The 23940-nt window shown below is 41.7% G+C and overlaps 2 protein-coding genes across 3 annotated transcripts in view; both read right to left on the reverse strand.

Annotated features, from left to right (window-relative positions):
• The window catches only part of LOC122746330 (zinc finger protein 260-like), a 266515-nt gene that overhangs the window by 65450 nt on the left and 177125 nt on the right, over positions 1–23940 (reverse strand). The window lies entirely within an intron of this gene.
• Positions 7192–23940, reverse strand: part of LOC122746331 (zinc finger protein 260-like) — a 193889-nt gene continuing 177140 nt past the window's right edge. For both annotated transcript variants that reach the window (XM_043991857.1, XM_043991858.1), the window contains exon 3: positions 7192–10595. In XM_043991857.1, the coding sequence (XP_043847792.1) occupies positions 8437–10437 (2001 nt within the window). In that variant the 5' untranslated portion in view covers positions 10438–10595 and the 3' untranslated portion in view covers positions 7192–8436. The remainder of the gene's footprint in view (positions 10596–23940) is intronic.

Consider the following 23940-nt stretch of genomic DNA (forward strand, 5'->3'; position numbering starts at 1 on the left):
AGTGTGTTAGCTATTCTCCCAGCTTTGTATCATTCATCTCTAAGTCCTTTGAGCCTACCATGTATGTGTGCCTTTCTCCAACTTACTGGTAAAAATACCACACAGCAAAAGAAAAGAGTGGGCCAGTGAAAAAAAAACCTTTTTCAGGTATAAAAGGGACCTGTGGGGCAGCTAGGTGGCACAGTGGATAAAGCACCAGCCCTGGATTCAGGAGGACCTGAGTTCAAATCAGCCTCAGATACTTGACACTTACTAGCTGTGTGACCCTGGGCAAGTCACTTAACCCTCACTGCCCTGCAATAAATAAACAAATGAATGAATAAATAAATAAATAATTTTTTTAAAGGGACCTGAAAGAAGTACAAAAAGACAAACCATCAGGGAAACTGAAGCACCTTTTTAGGTACAGAAACAAATGGAAGGAAGTCTACAGAGAAACCCAGCCATAGAAATCAAGGCATTTTCTTATACTGAAGGAAATGCAGACAAAAACCACAGCCATCACTGTTGAAGTATTCTTTTAGGCACAGAAGGGAACAAAAGGAAGTCCAGATAGATACACAGGCATTGAAACTGAGGTTTGGCTTGGTTTTTAGATATAGAAAAAACAAAAAAGTAACCAATCCAGATGAAAACCCTGCCACAGACATTGAAGCTTTCTTTTAGGTAGGGACAGGAATAGAAGGATTTTCAGATAAAAAGACAGCTATTGAAATTGGAACATCCTTTTTAAATACAGAAGGGAACAGAATGAACACCAGATAGAAACACTGCTGGAGAAATTGAAGGATTCTTTTAGTACAGAAGGAAGTTTAGGAAGAAATTGGGCCATAGAAACTTTTCTATTTTTAAAATGGTTAATTTTTATATTATTATATTACATTTATATACAATATAAATATTACACATTAAATTATAATATATAATATAAACATAATATTTATATTAAAATTATTTATTAAATTTTTTTTAAATCTTGAGAAAGGAAAAGAAGTGGAGATAGAACACACTGCTCTAGAAATTGAGGCATACCTTTAGTTCAGAAGGGAACAGTAGAAAATCAAGATAAATGGACAACCAAAGAAATAGAAGCACAAAACAACCACTTCCATCTAGCTGTGGCGAATAAAATTATATGTGGATCACCTATTATTGTCTCAAGTTTAGGGAACATAGCTGGGGTTTATTATATATTTGTTACTTAGAAATTAGAGGCTACTACACCAGTTTGGGGGCATTAAGCATTTATTAAAGCATATTAAATATTAGTCAAGAGAGCACATGGCTTAGAAAGTTAGGAAAGTCTAGCTAGGAAAGAGGAGAGAGAGATAGTGGGGAACCCTAGTGGGCTGTGTCTGCTCTCACCAAGTTCCTGGGCCAGGAGAGGGAGTCCCTGTGTAAGCTTGCTGTGGGCAGGAGGAGAGCCTGTCCTTACACACTGCTCAAAGCTAATTGCCTAGCATCATTCAAATCTATTGGTTTACTGGATTTGAGGGTGGTCTGGCTGATGTCACAGTATGGAGCCCTCCAAGGGGGAAGAACCTTCAGGTAGGTGTGGTTTTAATCCCTATTCACAATCCAAGGTCCAACCACATTTCCTTTGAAATTTTTCTGACTCTGGGCTGGCCCCAAGAATGGTCTGGCCAGGCTCTGTGAGTCTCAAAGAACCCCCAAATGCCCTATTATTAATAATTTTCTCACGTAGCACAAGTCATCTACTGAGTCCTGCTGCCAGCCCAATTTCCCAGTTGGGATGTTGAGAAGCTTCTGTGCAACGAAGAGCAACCCTTCCTTCAACCTTAGGTTTCCCATCTTCTACTGTGCTTGTCTTTTGAGGGGAAACCACCATCTTACTGCTCTTTCTCTTTCATGAAAAATGCCACTTCTGGGGTTATGACAAAAATTTGGAAGAGAAGCTGAGGGCAGATAAGGAGAAAGGAGAGATCCCTAAAGGTTGAGATCTTTAACCTCCCCACCCCACTCCATTTTGGAATTAGACAAAGAAACTCCCAATTTCTAAGGGTGTGGCCATCCATCTATGGGCTCAGTCCCTGAAAAGCTGTGAACTATTTCTTGGGGGTGACAGTTCAAGAGAAAGAACCTGTGAACTTGAATGTCTGAGAGAAATCTGGGTTATGAACAATCTGGTTTTAAATTCAGAGGCAGCTGGAACCTGTCAACTAGACATTCCTGGGCCTCTAAGTCAGAAGAAGTAAGGACCTGATGTTGAGACAGTTGATAACCCCATAGAGAATCCCCAAAGGTATGGACACTGATGGTTAATATCTAACACAGACAACATCCTTCTTCCCCTTTGATATATGTTTATTTATTTTACTATTTACCAATTACATTTAAAATGTTAACTTTTATTTTTTAAAATTTTGAGTTCCAAATTCTCCCTTTCCTATCTCCCACTCCTTGAGAAGTCAAGCAATATATCAATTATACATGTAAAGTCATGCAAAATATATTTCCACATTAGTCATATTGCAAAAGAAAACACACATGAAAACCCAAGAAAAATGAAAAAAGTGAAAAGTTTGCTTCAGTCTGTACTCAGAGTTTATCATTTCTCTCTCAGGAGGCAGATAGCATTTTTCATCATGAGTCCTTTGGATTTGTCTTGGATCACTGTATTACTAAGAATAGCTAAGTCATTCATAGTTGGTCATCATACAATATTGTAGTCATTGTGCACAATGTTCTCCTGGTTCTGTTCACTTCACTTTGCATCATTTCATGTAAGTCTTCCCAGGCTTTTCTGAAACCATTGTGCTCATAATTTCTTATGACTGTTTTCTTTATATTATTTTTAAAATAATATTTTATTTTCCCCAATTATATGTAAAAACAATTTTTACCATTCATTTTTTAAAAATCTGAGTCCTAAATTCTCTTCCTCCCTCCTTCTCAACCCCTCTTCTTGAGACAGTAAGCAATTTGACATAGGTAATACATGTGTGATCATGCAAAACATATTTCCATATTGTGAAACATATTCACGTTGTGAAAGACAAAGACCACAAAAGAAAAAAAACAAAAAATTTAAGTGGAAAAATAGCATGCTTCAATCTGCATTAAGACTGCATCGGTTTTTATTCTCTGCATATGGGTATCATCTTTCATCACGAGTCCTTTGGAATTGTCTTGGATTGTTGTGTCTTGATTCGAGTAGCTAAGTCTTTCACAATTGACTATCATTACAATATTAATGTTACTGTGTAGATATTCTCTTGGTTTTGTTCACTTTACTTTGTATCAGTAAAATACTTAGAAGACTTCCTAGGTTTTTCTGAAACTATTGTATTCAACATTTCTTATGACAACTTTCTTTATATTATTTAATTCATCTACACTGAAGTTTAACCAGAGGCAAGGCTAGAAGCTGGCTGAAGCAGAGGCCTGAGGCAGCTGATCTCCAAAGCTGAGAGTCCTGCACCTAGGAGGTGTTTAACCCCTACTTGTGGAACTGTCTTGAAGCTTTTGGAACTAGGGCCTCTCTGAGGTATGACTCCTACCTAAAGCTGAAGGAGCTAGGACTTCATATGATACAGGGACAGGCCTTCTGCCTGTCCCTTGAGAATGGCCTATGAGATGCTTGGTTCTCCCTTGATGGCCTTTTCCAAGCTACCTCACCCTCATGCAGGTTCATACTAAATGAAATTTAGAGAGCATGTTAATATTCACTGTGACCTTTCCAGACAGGATCACCACTGATGCTCACAACAGACCTTTGTGGGATGTTCTACAAATATCATTGATGAGTTAGTCATGTGCCCCTGGTCACACACCTATTAAGTGTCTGAGATGGAATTTGAATCCAGGTTTTCCTGACTACAGACTATTCATTATGATAAATCAACTCCACCATGCCATCCCCTGTGCCCTAACAGGTCTGCCCTTCTCATAAACATTTCCACGAGTCCTTTTTTTCAGCCCCTCTCAAAAAAGAGAGACAGAGACTGTCTGTGGACACTGGAGATGGTCTGGACAGGAGCTTGTTGCATTTCAAACAAGGAGAGGTAGTGCATCAGGGCAAGAAGAGACGGCCTGCTGATCCAGCACAAGCAAGGCCTAATGAGCACAGTGTGAAGGAACAATACCCCATCTGCTGCTGTGTCCCTTACTCAGAGCTCCAGGTCACATATGTAAGGGGGCCTGAGGTCCTGCACTTACCGGCGGGGGTCACAATGAGTATTGGTCATTGACCCCAGGTTGCATACTGAGTTAGGAACAAGTTCAGAAGCAAAAAATGCTCTGTGTGACTCTGAGCCCAGTCGATGAGTAGGGTCACAGCTGTAGCACATAGCACAGGCTGGTTGATGTTGATGATAATGGTGGTGAAGAAGAAGAAGAAGAAGTATATAGTATCTACTCTGGGCCAGGCATGGTGCTAAATGCTTTACAAATATCTTATTTGATTCTCACTAAGATCTTAGGAGGTAGGTGGTATTATTATCACCATCTAATAGATGAGGAAACAGGTAAAGAGATGTTAAGTGACTTGGCCAAGGTCATACAGGTAATAGATGTTTGTGTGTGTGTGTGTGTGTGTGTGTGTGTGTGTGTATTGGAACACAGGCCCAACAATCTTTCTACTGTGCTACTTAATTGTCCCTGAATGAAGCCTGAAATCAAATAAACAAGGAAAGTTAATCCCAGGCCAAAGAGAAGCCTGCACCTCAGTTCTTCCAAACCTATAGAACTTCCCACTACCTGATAGTGGCTGAGTCCAGCAACAGTCTATTGGAACCACCAATAAGGGGGAAAGACAAGAGAAGCCTTACATTCAACCAAACCTAGGTCAAAATCTTGCCAAGATCTTTTTCCCTCTTCGGCAAGGAGGAAGCTTTATCTATTACTTGCATATGGGTACAGAATAAAAGGGTCACTTGACGAGGAATGAGGCCGGTGAAATAATCCAGTCCCTTTTGGAAATCTGTGCCACTTGGTTGTAGGGGCAGAATGAGCCCAGGGTAAAATGTTCCTTTCCTGCAAGAGGGAGAGGATGTGGACAAAGCTGCCGGCATCGCCCTCACCCCCAAATCACTTGCCCAATGTCAGAGATGTCCTGCCTCATCCCACAGGCCCAGCTCCCCAATATCTCTCATCTCACTCCATTTCAAAGGACATACCAAGCCTCCATCCATTCACCTAGCTGTGTGTTCTATCCTGGATCTTTTGCACCCTTAATGATTTTGAATTTCCTAGAAAGAGGCTGCTGAACACGTGCTTTATCACTGAGGAAGCAGTGTGGTCCAGTTGAAAGGGCAGGGGATTTGGAGTCCGAAGGCTTGGGTTCAGGGCTTAACTCTGGCCCTGACTGACCAGTCCCTGACCTCTGACAGAAGTCTCGTCTTTACACCAGACATCAGTTTCCCTGGAGAGAGGTGCTATGGTACAAAAGGAAGAGAATTGCATTCTCTTCCATGTCAAGCAAGACATGGGTTCCAATCCCATCCTGCTTCTCAATATCTCTATGACCTAACCTATCTGGCTTAAAGATTCCTTTAGCCATAAATTGAAGGGGTTGGGAAAGATGACAATTACAGTTACTTCCAGCTCTGAGTCTGTGACCAAATGAGATAATCCATTTAAAACATCATGTAAACCTTAAAGCTCATGGAATTCTTTTGATGTTGTAGCAGCTACATGGCAGATTGTATAGAGCACTGAGCTTGGAAATAGGAAGACTCACTGAGTTCAAATCCAGCTTCAGAACTTACTAGCTATGTGACCCTAGGCAAGTCACTTAACCCTATTTGTCTTCATCTGTAAAATGAGCTGGAGAAGGAAATGGCAAACCACTCTAACATCTTTGCCCAGAAAACGCCAAATGGGGTCACACTGAATTGGACATGACTGAAACAACTGAGTACAACAACAACAAAAACACCACCACCACCAAAAACCTTAAAGAGGGCAGCAGTTCTAGTTGGTTTGGACTCCAAGAATATCATTGCCTTGGCACCAGGTGGCACTCCCAGCTGAAATGTTTCCAACTTACTTTTCTGTGTTTTCCCCCCATTAGATTATAAGCTCCTTGAGGTCAGGGACAGTCTTTACGAGTTCATATGGTAGGTTACTGCTGCTAAATAAACCTACCACAAACATAGATATTACAGATGTAAACACCTAGGTTTTATTATGTTTAAGCACTGGTTCAGGTAATAGAAAAATAATTCTGAACCAAGTGTGAAATGTCTGACAAAGTATTTAAAGAGAAAATTACTGTTAGACATGGAAAAATAATTTCTCAAACTACTACAATTTTTTTATGGCCTCTTAGGTCATAAAAAGTCACCAAGGCCTAAGTAAAACAGATTACTTTTTTTCATGTTTCCTTCAATTAAGGTTAAACAAAATAAGTTAAAACAAATTAGTTAACACACGAAGTTATGGATTTAAATATTGAATTTGCAAAATACAACATTATAAAACTACAGGGCTGTATGTTAAAGAAGTCACAATGGGCTAATTGAGAGGCATTTACAGGTCACCAAAACAACCAAAGGGTCAGGGGTCAGGAAAATTCTTCCAGCTAATTCCCTTTGGTAAACTCAAACTCCCTTTTGGCTTTTTACTGTGATTCAATGAGTTAGGGGTGTTTTTTTGTTTTTGTTTTTTGCGGGGCAATGAGGGTTAAGTGACTTGCCCAGGGTCACACACTGCTAGTAAGTGTCAAATGTCTGAGGCTGGATTTGAACTCAGGTCCTCCTGAATCCAGGGCCAGTGCTCTTATCCACTGCACCACCTAGATGCCCCAATGAGTTAGGTTTTATCCAGATGAGGTCAATATTAACAGGGAAAAGGCTTTAGCTAACCAAATGTTCTAGTGGTAATGACATAATAAAAATTGAATAAAAGGAAAATGAAAATGTATCCTCGCAATGCAAAGAACTGTGCACAAATAAACTATAGATAGGAAAAGTTGGAGGAAATCAACAGAGAAGCACTAGAATAAGAGTCTTCCTATAGATGGTATTCCCCCTTTCAGGGCAGCTAGGTGGCACAGTGGTAGCCCTAGATCAGGAGGATCTGAGTTCAAATCTCACCTCGGACACTTGACACTAGCTGGGCAAGTCACTTAACCCTGATTTCCTCAAACATCCAGGGCCATTTCCAATTATCCCAGATGGCTCTGGAGGACAGAATGAGGCTGATGACTTTACACAGTCCCTGCCTCACTTAAATCCAACTTACTGTAAGTCATGACCTCATCTCCTGATGTCATGGTTCTCTTTGAAGAGGAAGGACAAACAACACCCCTCCATCCCCCACATCTCCTCTGAGCCTCGTTCTCTCTCTCCAAGTAGACTAACTGGCTCCCTACTCCTCCCTTCTCTTTACTTCCCAGGGATACTTGTGAATAGATAATCAGGCTTCTGAAGCTCCATCACATGGTTTCTGGGGAGGAGAGAAGAATGAGATGAGCCTGGGAGAGTGTTGAGTCCAGAATGGGGACAAGATTAAGGATGAAGTTGAGAGTCTTAATATCTCTTGGTGAATTTTCCCCTCTGGGTTGGGATTTAGCTTAAGTTTAGAATTAGAAATCAGAAGGCATAGATAATCACAGAAATCTAATGAGCATCAGGTCTGCTTAGAACTGGACACTAGGAGAAGTGGAAAAGTGAACCCTGGACTGGAAACCAGGAACCAGGAGCAGGGAGTCTAGTTCTGCCTGTTCCCCAGATTTACTGTATAACCCTACGCAAGCCTTCACCTCTCTCAGGGCCCCAGGCCCCTCACCTGTATAATGAGGAAGGGAAGGAAGCAGGGAATGATGATCTTTAGTTTTCATAACATTCAGAACTGGAAGGGACATCAGAAATAACCCAGGACAATCCCATCAATTCATGTTGTAGATAGTATGCTGAGGGAGAAGTGACTTGGCCAAGGACATACACCTGACAGAGCCAGGAATGCAACCAGACTTCCGTCTTTAGGAACAGGACTTCATGCCATTCTCCACTGCCTCCCTATGACTTGCAGTTAGCAATGGCTTAAAAATGAGACTCTTCTGGGGTAAGTGTTGGACAACCTGCCAGTTCCAGGATCTATAAATGGCTCTGGGCTTTGGGTAGTGCTGTGCTGGAGCCACCTCAGGCCACAGACAGATACACAAACATTAGTTACATTTCATAACTAACTAGAAAAGGGGGGAAATAAAGCAAACTTCCCATATGAGAAGAAAAGGAAAAGTTCCATAGAAATGGCATAGCACATAAGAGTCATTCCACAGGGATCAGAGATTTGTTATTGACTAGAAGCCAGCCTTTCCCCAACAGAATCCAGCCTCACAGGACTTCTGCCCAAGATGAGTGTCTGAGTAGAGGCAGACCATTCAGCTCCCACATTCTAGGATTCTCTTCAGTAAGAATTCTCTGGTAAATAACAAGATCTGAGTTTTTGCTGAAGGCATTCTCACAGTCACTACTTGCGTAACCCATGTGTATGAAAACTCTGGTGCTTAACAAGGGAAGATCTGTTACTGAAGGCTTCCCCACACTCTTTACATAGAAAGGGCTTCTCTTCAGTATGACTTGTCTGATGCTTAAGGTTAGAGCTGTGAATGAAGGCTTTCCCACATTCATTTCCTTTATAAGGCTTCTCTTCAGTATGAATTCTCTGGTGTTTGAAAAGGTGTGAGTGTTCACCAAAGGCTTTCTCACAGTGACTACATTTATATGGTTTGTCTCCAGAATGATTCTTCTGATGCTTATCAAGACTTGACTTCGTAATGAAGTCTTTCTCACATTGATCACATTTATAAGGCTTCTCTTCATCATGAGTTTTCTGGTGACTGAAAAAGGTTGATTGGTCATTGAAGGTTTCCCCACATTGGTTACATGTATAAGATTTCTCTCCAGTATGAATCTTCTGGTGTACAGTGAGATTTGATCTTTGAATAAAGCCCTTTCCACACTCATTACATGTATAAGGCTTCTCTCCAGTATGAATCTTCTGGTGTACATTAAGATTTGAGCTTCGACTAAAGGCTTTCCCACACTGATTACATGTATAAGGCTTCTCTCCAGTATGAATTCTCTGGTGACTAACAAGGACTGAATTTGTACTGAAGTCTTTCCCACATTCATTACATGTATATGGCTTCTCTCCAGTATGAGTCATCTGATGTACAAGAAGGGTTGAGCTATCAATGAAAGCTTTCCCACACTCTTTGCATGTATAAGGCTTCTCTCCAGTATGAATCCTCTGGTGTCTGAAAAGGGTTGATTTTTGAGTGTAGGCTTTATGACATTTAGTACATTTATAAGGTTTCTCTCCAGTATGACTCTCCTCATGTACCTTTAGATTTGACTTCCTAAGGAAGGCTTTCCCACATTGATTACATTTATAAGGCTTCTCTCCAGTATGAGTTTTCCGGTGACTGAAAAAAGATGAACTTTGGGTGAAGGCTTTCCCACACTGATTACATTTATAAGGCTTCTCTCCAGTATGAATCTTCTCATGTACCTTAAGGTTTGAGCTCTGAACAAAGGCTTTCCCACATTCTTTACACTTATAAGGCTTCTCTTCATTATGAATTTTCTGGTGATTGAAAAGGGTTGATTTTTGAGTGAAGACTTTCCCACATTGATCACATTTATAAGCCTTCTCTCCAGTATGAATCTTCTGATGTACAATAAGATTTGAGCTCTGAACAAAGGTTTTTCCACACTCATTACATGTATAAGGCTTTTCTCCAGTATGAATTCTATGATGATTAACAAGGACTGACTTTTTACTGAAGGCTTTACCACACTCATCACATATATATGGCTTCTTTCCAGTATGAGTCATCTTATGACTAATAAGGGTTGAACTTTCATAGAAGGCTTTCCCACATGTATCACATTTAAAAGGTTTCTCTTCAGTATGAATTCTGTGATGTTTAAAAAGGGTTGACTTTTGAGCAAAGGCTTTACCACATTTAGTACATTCATAAGGTTTGTCTCCAGTATGATTCTTCTGATGCAAATTGAGGTTTGATCTCCTAAAGAAGGCTTTTCCACAGTTGTCACATCTATAAGGCTTCTCTCCAGTATGTATTCTCTGGTGATTGAGAAGGGATGAACTCAAGGTGAAGGCTTTCTCACACTGATCACATTTATAAGGCTTCTCTCCAGTATGAATCATCACATGTACCCTAAGGTTTGAGCTTCTACTAAAGGCTTTCCCACACTCATTACATTTATAAGGCTTCTCTCCAGTATGAATTCTCTCATGTCTGAAAAGAGTTGAGCTCTGACCAAAGACTTTTCCACATTCATTACATTTATAAGCCTTCTCAACAGCATGGGTTTTTTGATGTTCAGAAACATTTGAAGATTGAATGAAAGCTTTGCCATGTTCCTGATGTTCATTTATTTTGTCTCTATTTGGACTCTTCCGGAGTTTTGTCAATTTTCTCATATCCCTCTCCTGCTTCATCTCCTGACTCTTTACCTGGCTCTCACTTCCCCCACAGTCCCCACAAGTCTAGCAGAAATGACCAGCACTGCTTCCAATTTTCTCTCTATGGGATGACTCTTCTCCTGGAATGGTCTCTTTCAAAGATCCCTCTGTGCTCTTTAGCCTAGACTCCAAATCTGAAAAACAGTAATATAAGGTATAAATGTCCCCATTTCTGAGAAACTAGGGTTGAAGTAATGCAACTGAACATAGTACCCAGAGAGAGGTAGCCCACTGTGGAACTATGTTAATGCCATTTTAGTTTTTTCTAGAAATATTGAGAAATAACATTTTTCCTAGTCAAATAATCCTTTCCAGACTTTTCTCTATTGGAAAGTATGAAGAAATAAAGGAACACTGGCCTTCCTTCAAATAAGTTAAGGTTGAAAACCAGTTGTTGAATAAAGGTTACCTCTTATCTTTTTAAAAGTCATTGCACTCCTCAATGGACTGTGCTAACACCCACTTAAAAGCACAGCTTAAGTTTATATGAATAAGGGAGTTTAGGTACCGATCAGAGGAAGGAGGTCATCTTGGATCTAGAGGAGGTCCAGAACAATCATGGGGACTGGTCCCTACAAGACCTCCAGGGCTGGTCCTCCACTCCTGCCCTAGTGGTCCTCTCCCAGTAGCTGGGCACCTCCTAATCTTAGTGAAATTCTCTCCATGATCACTTGGTCTACCCCATGATCCCCCTTGTCTCCTTTGACACCTTGCCCCAATCTGAGCACTTCCTCCTCTACATTTCAGCAGCCTTTTAATTTGTTAACTTTCTTCATGAGAATGTAAGCTTCTTGAAGGTCAGAAATTCAAAGTATTTATAGTACCAATGCCTGGCAAATAATAAGCACTTAATAAATGCTTTGTGAATCTATCAATAAAGGGAGGAACTAATATAATGAGTAGTTTTGGCATGTTGACCTCAAAATGTATTTTGACGGGCCCTTTCCCCAAACATTACTAAATATGCTGCCATAAATATTCTTGGCTAGGGGGACATCTCTGATGGATGGGTCAGACTATGCCAGTTTAGATAGTTCTCTGTCAGCTAAAAATTGTATTGATGTAGTATGATATTAAATTTTAAAATTGCCTCTGTTGTGGCAGATTTGTGTTTGAAATAGAGTACTCTTTTTTTTTTTTTTTTTGGTGAGGCAATTGGGATTAAGTGACTTGCCCAGGATCACACACTGCTAGTAAGTGTCAAGTGTCTGAGGCTGGATTTGAACTCAGGTCCTCCTGAATCCAGGGCCAGTGAGAAATAGAGTACTCTTAATCCCTGCTCCCCCTTCTCTCTCTTTGAAAATGTCTCTTGAAGTTTTGCTAAATGTTTTCCTTTATTTGACCATGCTAAGAATCCTGTGACATGGGGGGAAAGAGATCCCTATTTTATAGATGAGGAATAAAGATATCTCTATCCCCCTCCCCCTCCCCCCTTACTAATCAATTCTTGGACCTTAGTGTGCAAAAGAGACAGAAGAATGGAGGCAAGAGACAGGTGATACATAGTACAGAATATTTACCACAATCACTCTCTCCTAGGGGCTCTCATGGCATTCACTTCTTTTGAACAGATATCCCAGTAACTTGGGTGCTCGATAATAGAGCAGGGTATAGATTAAAAACCAGTCAATAAATTTTTTTAGGGGGCACATTATCTACTGAGGCAGCCATGGAGGGAGCACAGAGAGAAAAGAAGAAAACCCAGAACAGGATCCTGTGAGACACATACATTAAGTGGTCATCTCATCAATGTAGATTCAGTAAGAGATAGGCAAGGGAAGAAAAGAATAAGCATTTGTTAAGCACCTACTATGTGCCAGGCATTGTGCTAAGTAATCCCTTTATTGACATCTCTTTCACTCCTGTGATGATTAAAAACATGAGACATAGTTTCTGGGTTATTTAATCATTTTTATTAATAGGCCAGAAGGTTATTAATAAAAGGCTGTCTCTCTCAGACCAAAGACCCCTAATGGCAGTGGGGTCTTGGTTTATATACCCTTCTAAATGTAGGAGGTCCATCACATAGCAATCAGATCTAATTGGTTGACTTGATTTGTTATATTAAAATGAAGCCTAGGGGGCAGGTAGGTGGTGCTGCAGTGGATAAAGCACTGGCCCTGGATTCAAGAGGACCTGAGTTCAAATCTGGCCTCAGACACTTGACACTTACTAGCTGTGTGACCCTGGGCAAGTCACTTAACCCTCATTGCCCTGCAAAAAAAAAAGAAAAGAAAAAGAAAAGAAAATACAGTCTAGAGATACATGACTCAGATTACTCAACTCTTGGTAAGATGATGTCAGAGAAAAAATGTAGACCACCCCATTCAAGCTGAAGAGGAAAAAATAGTTTCCACCTAAATGTGGATTGTGCAATCTCATCAGTAAAGTCCTTCAGCTATTTAGACAAAAGGATTTGTCTCCACTTAAGATTCTTTGTAAACTGGTTAGGTTTGACCCAAAGGAATTCTACTTTCAAGGAGAACTAACTAGACCTTTAGTGGGGGGGCAGGAGAAAGGACTAAAAAAGAAGGGGAGATCATTGGATTCCCCAAGATACCAGTCGTTAATAATTATTTCTCATAGCTCCTCAAAACAACAGTGGGAAGTAGCTGCTGTTATTTTTTCCATTGGGGAAACTAAGGTAGAGAGGGTATAAAGGGTATAAGTTGCCCAGGATTGCATAGCTCTTAAGTATTTGAGGCTGGATTTCAAGTCTGGTCTTCATTACCACAGGTTCAGAGTTCTATCCACTGTACTATGAGCTCTTACTCTTGAAGTGTGGTGAGGCAAGGGAAAATGGAATCACACGCAAAAATGCCATGAGCAAAGCACATCTGGGTTGACAATCCACCATCACCAATGATACAGAGAATGCAGACTGTTGTTGCACTTATTTATTAAGAAACCATTGTTAACTCTGGAGAGTATAGTTTCACTTGAGGAAAGAACTCAAGCACAAAGGTGGATATCACCAGAGATGAATCGTCATTGTTACAAACCCAAGAAGCCATCAGCCAGCCTCTAAAAGAACCCTCTCGGGGGATCCTGCCACCTTTCCAGGGAGCCCCTTCCCATTCCAGACCAGGATCAACATCAGGGAGTTGGTCCCGAAGCAATCCTGTTTGTCCTTTTGCAAGATCCAAGCACTGTTCCAGTCAGTTCTCTGCAGCCAAACACAACACAAAAGCTAAACCCTCTTCCACATGATGGCCCTTCCAGTATGGGAAGGCAGCTCTTCTTTCCTCATAAAACTTTTCTCCAGGCTCTAGATCCTTGAGTCTTTCAAACAACGGGTCATTCAGTCCTGGCTTCCCATCTGGACTCTCTACTTCATCAGTGTCCTCTTGTGCATGGAGCCCAGAACTGCACACAACACCCAGATGAAGTCTGACAAGGGCAGGGAACCTGGGCTCCTTCTTGGACCTTATCCTGGAAGCTGTGGCCCTCTCTATGTGGGTCAAGGTGGGCACAGCTTTTTTTGCCTCTTATTTCACACTGCTGACTCCTATTAAGCTTGCACTCCCAAAGAATCCTTTGCTATCTATGATCTCCTGTAGGATTTTACCCAATTCTCTACCATATGCTGATCCTTTTAGATCCTGTCTGTCACTCAGTGTGTTATCTATTCTCTCAGCTCTGTATCATTCATCTCGATAAGTCCTTTGGGTCTACCATGTATGTGTGCCTTTCTCCAACTCAGTGGCAAAAAATATCATACAGCAAAGGAAAAGAGGAATGGGTCAGTGGAAAAAAACAAACAAACTCTTTTTCGGATATAAAAGGGACCTGAAAGAAATACAGAAAGACAAACCATCAGAGAAATTGGAGCACCTTTTTAGGTACAGAAATGAACAGAAGGAAGTCTACAGAGAAACCCAGCCATAGAAATCAAGGCATTTTCTTATACTGAAAAAAATGCAGACAAAACCACAGCCATCACTGTTGAAGTATTCTTTTAGGCACAGAAGGGAATAAAAGGAAGTCCAGATAGATACACAGGCATCGAAATTGAGGTTTGGTTTTTAGATACAGAAAAAACAAAAAAGTAACCAATCCAGATAAAAACCCTGCCACAGACATTGAAGCTTTCTTTTAGGTAGGGACAGGAATAGAAAGATTTGAAGATAAAAAGACAGCTACTGAAATTGGAACATCCTTTTTAGATACAGAAGGGAACAGAATGAACACCAGATAGAAACACTGCTGGAGAAATTGAAGGATTCTTTTAGCACAGAAGGAAGTTTAGGAAGAAATAGGGTCATACAAAAGGCATTTTTTTTTTTAATCTTGAGAAAGGAACAGAAAGAAGTGGAGATAGAAAACACTGCTCTAGAAATTGAGGCACACTTTTAGTACAGAAGGGAACAGTAGAAAATCAAGATAAGTGGACAGCCAAAGAAATAGAGGCACAAAGTAATCACTCCACCCAGCACAAGGCATAGCAGCTGAGTCCTGGTGCTCCCCCCCCCCCAAATCTCCCAACTGGGTTGTTGAGAAGCTTCTGTTAAAAGAAGAAAAACTCTCCCTTCAACTTCAGGTTTTCCATTTCATAGTGTGCTTGTCCTTTAAGGGTACAGGAGTGGTGCTCTCCCCTTAACAATAAACATTCTCACAACTGGACATGCCCTTGACATCTCAGTGGTCTGGGATTATCATCATCCGTAAACTCCTCTAGATCATCCTCCAAACCCCATTTCTTACCCCCGTCACCTAATTCCTCATTCCCATCCCCCCTCAATCCTCACACCCCAAAGTTTTATTCTAACTCCACCTGCCACTTCCACTGTGCCCTCTGGAATACCTGTTACATGGGCAACAAACTTCCCTTCACCTTAAATCTATTCTTCTACCACTCCTTCCATCTACTAGCTCTTAATGAAATCTGACTTCCTCTGATGCCACAGCCTCCCTGGCCCCCCTTTCCAAGACTGGATGCACTTCCGTCCATTCTTCTTGGCCTTTAATATTGTTAGTTGTGGAAAATTATGTCAAAATTTGGCTGCCCAGAGAAGTTCATCTGTATTGGATGTCAGTTTCACGATGGCATGCTTGCCTGGAGAATGGACAATGCTTCTTAGCTTTCCCTGTCACCAATGGAGTGAAGCAGGGCTGTGTGCTTCCCCCCAAGCTTTTCAGCATGATATTTTCAGCAATGTTGTCAGAAGCCTTCAACGAGGATGTAAACAACATCAAGATCAGTTACTGCTCTGATGGTACATTATTTAACTTGAAAAGGCTACAAGCCAAGACCAAAGTGGAGAGCTGGTACATCATTTATTTGTTTGTTTGTAGATGATTGTATACTTAGTGCAGCCCATAAAGCTCAGATGCAATGAAATATGCATCGATGGTCTACTACTTGTGCTAATTTTGGCCTAACCATTAACACCAAGCAAACGCAGTTTCTCTACCAGCCAGCACCACACCATCCATACTTGGAACCATTGGTTACGGCAAATGGAGAACTTCTGAATACCGTAGATTAGTTGACTTACCTTGGCAGTATACTTTTCAGGGATGTACACATAGATAATGAGGTTGACACAAGCATTACCAGAGTTAGTTCAGTGTTTGTGAGGCTCCAAAGGAGAGAGTGGGAGAGAAGAGTAGTATTAGACTGACTACCAAACTAAGGTCAGCAGAGCTTTTGTGCTGACCTCTCATTGTCTGGACAACTTGACAGTATGCCAACACCATACCAGGAAATTGAATTGCTTCCATTTGTATTGTCTTCCTTTAGAAAGATTCTGAAGATCACCTGACAAGATAAAGTACTTGACACTGGGGTCTTTTCTCAAGCTGAGCTTCTAAGCATTCAAACTCTACCACAAAGCATGCAACTCCAATGGGCTGGCCATGTTGTTCAAATGCCAAATGTACCTCTGCCTAAAAGACTATTTTACCGAGAGCTCATGTGAGGCAGGTGCTCACATGGCAGTCAGAAGAAGTGACACAAGGACGCTCTCATGGTCTCTCTGAAGAACTTTGAAATTGACTGAATGACATGGGAGACACTGGCAAAGAACTGCCCAAAGGTGGCACTGTGACTGAATGACATGGGAGACACTGGCAAAGAACTGCCCAAAGGTGGCACTGTGCTCTATGAGTGAAGCAAAACTGCAGTAGCTCAAAAGAAATGTAAGTACCTGGAAAGACTTAAGTGGGCTGACACTGAGTAAAGTGAGCAGAACCAGGAGAAAATTGTGCACAGTAACAGCAACATTGTGAGATGATCAACTGTGATAGAGTTGGCTCTTCTTAGCAGTGCAACGATCCAAGACAATTCCAAAGAACTCATCTCCACATCCAGAAAAAAGAACTGTGGACTCTGAATAGAGATTGAACCAGACTGTTTCTACTTTTTTTGGTTTTCTTTTTTGGAGGTTTTCTCCTTGTGTTCTGATTCCTCTTTCACAACATGACTAATGCAGAAATATGTTTAATGTGATTGTACATATATAACCTATCTCAGATTGCTTTCTCAGAGGGGGGAGGGAAGGGAGGGAAAGAGAAAAATTTGGAACTAAAAATCTTATGGAAACTAATGTTGAAAACTATCTTTACGTGTAACTGGAAAATAATAAAATACTTTTATGATTAAAAAAAAGAAACATGAGATGCCCAAATTTAGATATCTTTACTCCAAATGTTTGTGTGGACTATTAGTACCCAACCTGTAGTAGAGCATTCCAAGCTAGTATTGGTCTAATAAGCCAGAGACACCGTACCTTGATCCCAACATAAGGGTGTCATTTTGGTTCTCTTTGAGAATGGACTCATTCTCCTTGGTTCACTGGTAGAAGTCAGGGGGTTGGAATACTCCATGCTCCCCACTGCCACTGCCATTTCTCCCCCTTCCTCCATTACTCAGTGACATCTCTTCCTTTGAGATTCATCCTACTCATATCTACCACCCAATCAAAATCCTGGTAGCTTTTGTCTATAGAACCTCAGGTCATTCCCCTTCCTTACTCAATGAATTTGATACCTAGCTTATACTTTTTCTCTCTTCAACTGCAGCCCTCATACTAGGGAACTTCAACATACATGTTGCTTCTTCCCTCCAATACCCTAACAATTCAATTTCTCAACACACATACTTCCCATGAGGTACTCTTGCACCCAATCTCAGCCATACACAAAGATGGTCATACCCTTAATCTTGCCATTACCCACAAATATACCACCTTAATGTTCAAGAATTCTGAAAATTCCATTTTCTGAACATAATCTATTGACATTTCACCTTTCCCTTTCCCTTTTCATACATGACCCTACTCCAGCTGCAACTGGACTTTCAATTCCCTGACCCTTCAATTCTTTCCTAAGCCACCTACACCACACTAGTCACTCTCTCCTTTTCTCCCCATCTTGGCTCCTTGGTGAACCAATTAAACTCTAAACTGTCCTCCTCTTTTGAATTTCTCTTAAGTTGCTGATTACTCCCAGGCTAGCCTCAACCTAGGATCATTTACTATTCATCACTTTCACTCCTACATATGTGTTGCTGAATAGAGGAGAAAATCACGTGACAGTTTTGACTAGGTCCACTACAAATATATGCTACACCACCTCAACTGGGTCCACAGTGCTACTGCCTCCCATAACAACTCACTATCCCACTGTCCACAGAGGCTCTTCCAAACATTTTCTTTTTTTTTTTTTGTGAGGCAATTGGGGTTAAGTGACTTGCCCAGGGTCACACAGCTAGTAAGCATTAAGTGTCTGAGGCCGGATTTGAACTTAGGTACTCCTGACTCCAGGGCCGGTGCTCTATCCCCTGTGCCACCTAGCTGCCCCTCTTCCAAACATTTTCATTCTTCCTCAAACCTCCCACGGCTCCCCTACTAGCTTCATGTTACAGAAAAAATTGAAGTCATTTACTATCAACTCTTTATTCTCCCTTCTTTCTTATCTCCTCTCATTCAAAGGCCTTTTGCCATTTTCTCCTCTTACACAAAGAAGTGACCTTATTCCTTACTAAGGCTAAGCCCTCAACTTGTTCAAGTCATCCCATTTTCTCTAACACAACTCTCTCTCTCTATTGGCTCATTTCCTACTACCTACAAATATGTCCTATATCCCTAATGCTGGGGGGGGGGGTGGAAGAAAACCTCATGACTTCCATTCACACTACCCCCCATGATCTCTTCTGCTTTTTGGAGCTAAATCCCTTTGAAAGACCATCTACAATGGTTGTCTACATGATCACACCTCTAACTACTCTTTTCTTAACCCCTTACAATCCAGTTTCTGACCATATCATTCCACTAACACTCCTCTCTCCAAAGTGACCAGCGATCTCTTAGTGGTCAAGTTCAATGGCCTTTTCTCAATCTTCATTGTCTGAAGCCTTTGATACTATTGATCTCTCTCCCTTAATGCTATCTTCTCTAGGTTTTGGGCCAACCATTCTCTCTCAGTTCTGCTCCTATCTGACAGCTTCTTATCCATATTCTTTACTGGGATCTCCCTCCAGATCATGCCCTCTAATTATAGATGTCCTTCAGGGTTCTGTCCAGGGCCCTTTTCACTCTTCCTGATCAATTACTTCACTTGGTAATCTCGTCACCTCCAAAGGTCCTAAGGTGATTAAATAATCGCCATCTCTATGCTGATGATTCTCAGATTGACTTTTCTAGCCCCTACCTCTCTTCCTATTCCATTCCATCTCCAACTGCACTTCAGACATCTGGAACTGGATGCCTAGGAGATATCTTAAATTTAGAATGCTGAGGGGCAGCTAGGTGGCGCAGTGGATAGAGCACTGGCCCTGGAGCCAGGAGGACCTGAGTTCAAATCCCGCCTCAGACACTTAACACTTACTAGCTGTGTGACCCTAGGCAAGTCACTTAACCCCAATTGCCTCACTAAAAAAAAAAAAAGAATGCTGAAAAGAGAATTCATTATATTCCTTCCTAAATTCACCCCCACACACACACCCATCTCCTACTTATATTACCATTGAGTGCAACACCTTCCTCAGACTCACAACCCAATAGCCCTCCCACTCCCCTCAATATCCAAGCAGTTCTCAAGGCCTGTCAATTTCACCTTAAAAACCTCTCTCAGGGGGCAGCTAGGTGGCACAGTGGATAAAGCACCAGTCCTAGATTCAGGAGGACCTGAGTTCAAATTTGGACTCAGACACCTGACACTTACTAGCTGTGTGACCCAGGGCAAGTCACTTAACCCTCACTGCCCCACAAAAAATAAATGAAAACTAAAAGAAAAATAAAAACCTCTCTCAAATACTCCTTCTCTTTTCTGACACTGTTCACTCCAACTGGCACAGGCCCTCATCACATCACTTAGGATTACTGCAATAGCCTACAGATGGGTCTGCCTGCCACAAGCCTCTCCCCACTCCAGTCCATCTTCCATTCAGTCACTTAAATGATTTTCCTAAAACACAGATGCATTTAAGTAATCACCATGGTTAATAAACTCCAGAAGCTTCCTATTGTCTCCAGGAGCAAATAGAAACTACTGTTTTTGGCATTCAAAACCCTTCATCACCTGGCCCCCTCCTACCTTTTCCAGTCCTCTTTGATCAGTGATACTAATCTCCTAGCTATTCTAAGCACAAGATGCTGAGCATTCTCTCTGGCTGTCCTCTGAATCTGGAATACTCTCCCTCCTCTACTCCTTCTGAGTATTGACTTTTTCTTTTTTCTTTTTTTTTGCAGGGCAATGGGGGTTAAGTGACTTGTCCAGGGTCACATAACTAATGTCAAGTGTCTGAGGCCAGATTTGAACTCAGGTCCTCCTGAATCCCAGGGCCAGTGCTTTATCCACTGTGCCACCTAGCTACCCCTAGTACTGACTTCTTTAAGTCCCAACTAAAATCCTAACTTTGACATGAAGAAGTCTTCCCCATCCTTCTCAACTCCATTGCTTTCCCTCTGTTAATCATTTCCTACTTATCCAATATTTAGCTTGCTTAGTATATATTTGCCTACATGTGATTTCCCCCATTTAAATGATAAGCTCCTTGAGGGCAGAGACTTAAGTTTTCATCTTTTTGTATTCCTAGTCTTAGCACAGTGCCTGGTGCATATTAGGCACTTCATAAATGTTTATTGGTTGCTAAGAGAAATATATTCAGATAGAAATAGAGATAGAAATTAGGGCATTCTCTTTAATAATGACAGCTGTAAGAATTTTCAAGGTCCTGGCATGAATAAGCCAGCATTTAGACAGGTATACTGAAGTTTATTTATCTACTCAGTGTCTAACATACCCCATCAGTAGGTGATGCACATGTGTCTCACAACTCCACAGATAACATATCACATACAGTATGTCATCTGATCCACACAACCATCCTGGGAAGCAGGTGCAATTATCATTACCCCCAACAGAGAATGAGCAGAAGGAGGTCCTGTTAGAAACACAACCCTAGAAATTGAGGATATAGAAAGGAACAGAAGATAGTACCAGTAGAAACACAGCCATAGAAATTGAGGATATAGAAAGGAACAGAAGATAGTACCAATAGAAACACAGCCATAGAAATTGAAACCTTTCAGGTATGGAAAGGAATGAAATGAAGTCCTGATAGAAAGACAGTTTTGAAAGATACACAAATGACATTGTCATTTGGGTGTTGGAGGTTCCAAAGGAAAACCTTTGGCATCTTCCCTTCAAAAGCAGGAGGGACATAAACTCCCTCGGCCTCAAAGGTTATCGCTAAAGAAATCTGCACAAGATATGGGAACCTGGGCAGCTAGGTGGCATAGTGGATAAAGTACCAGCCCTGGATTCAGGAGGACTGGAGTTCAAATCCGGCCTCAGATACTTGACATGTACTAGCTGTGTGACCCTGGGCAAGTCACTTAACCCTCATTGCCCCCCCCCCCCAAAGATATGAGAACCTAAAGGTAGCAGTAGGGACCACATGCTGGTCTATGGGAGGGCCTGTGCAATGGAAAGGAGAATTGAGGAGAGGGCCCTCAGAAAAAGGGACCAGGAGACCTCAGAAGCTAGCTTCCAGTGAGCATTGGCTGAGTTCATGTCTTCCTGTCAGATGGAGATTTGGATTTTCTAGCTTTAGTTCTGTCTGTGCTCCAAGCCACTGGTTTCCAAATTCTTCCCATCAATTTCACAAGCAGAATTAAGTTCTACAGAGTAGAGAGCCCAGAGCTTGCAGACATGAGCTCTTGCCTTCCCCAGGCAGCTCCTAGCCCAGCCTCACTCTAGGACTCAATGCAGAAGTCAATAACAGAAACAATTGTCCCTGAAGGTTACTCACCATGAGTGTCTGGAATCTTGGAAGGCTCAGTTGGGTCAGTCAAGACAGCTGAAACCTCAGGTATCCCACTGGAGCTTCAGTTTCATAAGCCTTACATTGAACCAAATCTAACGTCAAAATCTCACCAAGATCTTTTTTTCTCTTCAAGCTAGGTACGGAGGAAATTTCATCTAGGTGTGTATGGGTACAGAAATAAAAGGGCCACTTGAGGAATGAAGCTGGTGGAATAATCCAGTCCCTTCTGGAAACCTGTGCCACTTTGTTGTAGGAGCAGAATGAGCTAAAGGTGAAAGGTTCCTTTCCTCCAAGAGGGAGAGGATGTGGACGAAGATGCCAGCATGGCCCTCACCCCCAGCCCCTGGAGGCAGCATATTAGTACTTCGATAGAAATGGCAAGCCAACTTAAATACCTCATTAGATCTGGCATCATTCTGTGACAAGTCTGGGGTCCAGTTTTTGATTGATTACATTTCTTCAAACTCTGCTAGTTCATAGCCCAAGCACTTCCCCAAACATTCAGGTTCTCCTGTACAAAGGAATCTTCCCTCCCAAAATGGTGGGTCATAGATGCTCAGAAATGGAGCCCTAGGATGAAGGGGACACACCCTCATACATCTGCAAGTGTGGAGTGGGGTTAAACATGTGAGGCAAGCTCTCTTCCCCTTGGAGTTAATAGGACAGCCCTGTAATTCCCAGAATTGTTTAGCCACTTAAGTAATCACAAAATGCCCCAATTTCCAGAATAGACTTGTACAGCAGATTGCAGACCAACTCCTATTAAATTAGCCAAGAACCACAGATTAGGAAGATCTGGTTTCAAATTGTGCCTCTGACACTTGCTAGCTATGAGTCCTTCATCCCTCTCAGCCTGCCTCTTCATCTCTAAAATAGGTCAAGAATACCTATACTATGTATCTCACAGCAATATTCTAAGATATCTGATTTGTCTTCTTACTTGTATGGCAACAATCATCATTGGCTCTAGGTAGGCTGGCTTTTTTGCCCTATCCTCTCCCTCAGCCAGAAAGGGGACCCTCTATTCTGGGCTCAGTCAGGTACCAATTCAGTCATGTCTGACTCCTCGTGACCCCATATGGGGTTTTCTTGGTAAAGATACCAGAGTGCTTTCCCATTTTCTTCTCTAGCTCATTTTATAGAGGAGGAAATTAAGGCAAACAGGGTTAAGTGACCAACCTAAGTTACACAGCTAGTAAGTGTCAGAGGTCAGATTTGAACCCAGGAAGATGAGTCTTCCTGATTCCAACCACTGTGCCACTTAGCTGCCACAACAGAATCCCTAGAGCTCGTGGGACACTGGGATGAGGGGCCTTTGATTGACTAAAAGTCACCCCCATACCCATCTCAATGTGAAAATACAGATTTCTAGGGGCAGCTAGGTGGCACAGTGGATAGAGCGCCGGCCCTGGAGTCAGGGGGACCTGAGTTCAAATCTGGCCTCAGACACTTAACACTTACTGGCTGTGTGACCCTGGGCAAGTCACTTAACCCCAATTGCCTCACTAAAAAAAATTTAAAAAGAAAAAAAAAGAAAATACAGATTTCTGAGGAAGATGGCCATAAGAATGGAAACAGACCATTTAGCTCTCGCACACCTACTACAGCAAAACGGTTAAAATCACATCAGACTGAACGATGAACAAAATTATTCAAGTCAGTGAGAAACTATAGTAAGTGACTTCTTTCATTCCAGAACTCCACAAAAAAAAAATCAGCCAGAAACTCATGGGCAATAGGAAAGGGTGTGCCAAGGAAGACCTGTGTCCCCACACATGGCTCCCAGGATGTCCAAAGCCAGCAAGGGCAACTGTAGCCTCCAAAGTTCTTTATCCAGAGGCCAAAAGAGGCCTCCCCCAAGACAATTTTAAAAATAATCATATCAAGGATGGGAGAGGACTGAGAAATCAGGACACAGTCTTGAAGCATTGTGGAGAAGATATGCCAGCTTCAGGGGCTCCAAGGTCTCCAACACTTTATCCTGAGAAGATGTAGAGAGACCTCCAAGTCCAGCCCTCAAAATTTACATGATCTAGTGTATGTCAGTCAGCACAGGATCCCTAGCAAGCTAGTTTGAAAGGAAGAGGCTATTGGTATTAAAGATGAGTCTCTGTTTCTAGAACTTGGGAGTTACTAAAAGAGCTTATGGAGCTGAGCAGAAACTCAGAGGTTTCCAAACCCAAACCATCTTTGACCAGCAGTGCCTT

This window comes from Dromiciops gliroides, chromosome 3, assembly GCF_019393635.1.
Source record: "Dromiciops gliroides isolate mDroGli1 chromosome 3, mDroGli1.pri, whole genome shotgun sequence".
Classification (NCBI taxonomy): domain Eukaryota; kingdom Metazoa; phylum Chordata; class Mammalia; order Microbiotheria; family Microbiotheriidae; genus Dromiciops; species Dromiciops gliroides.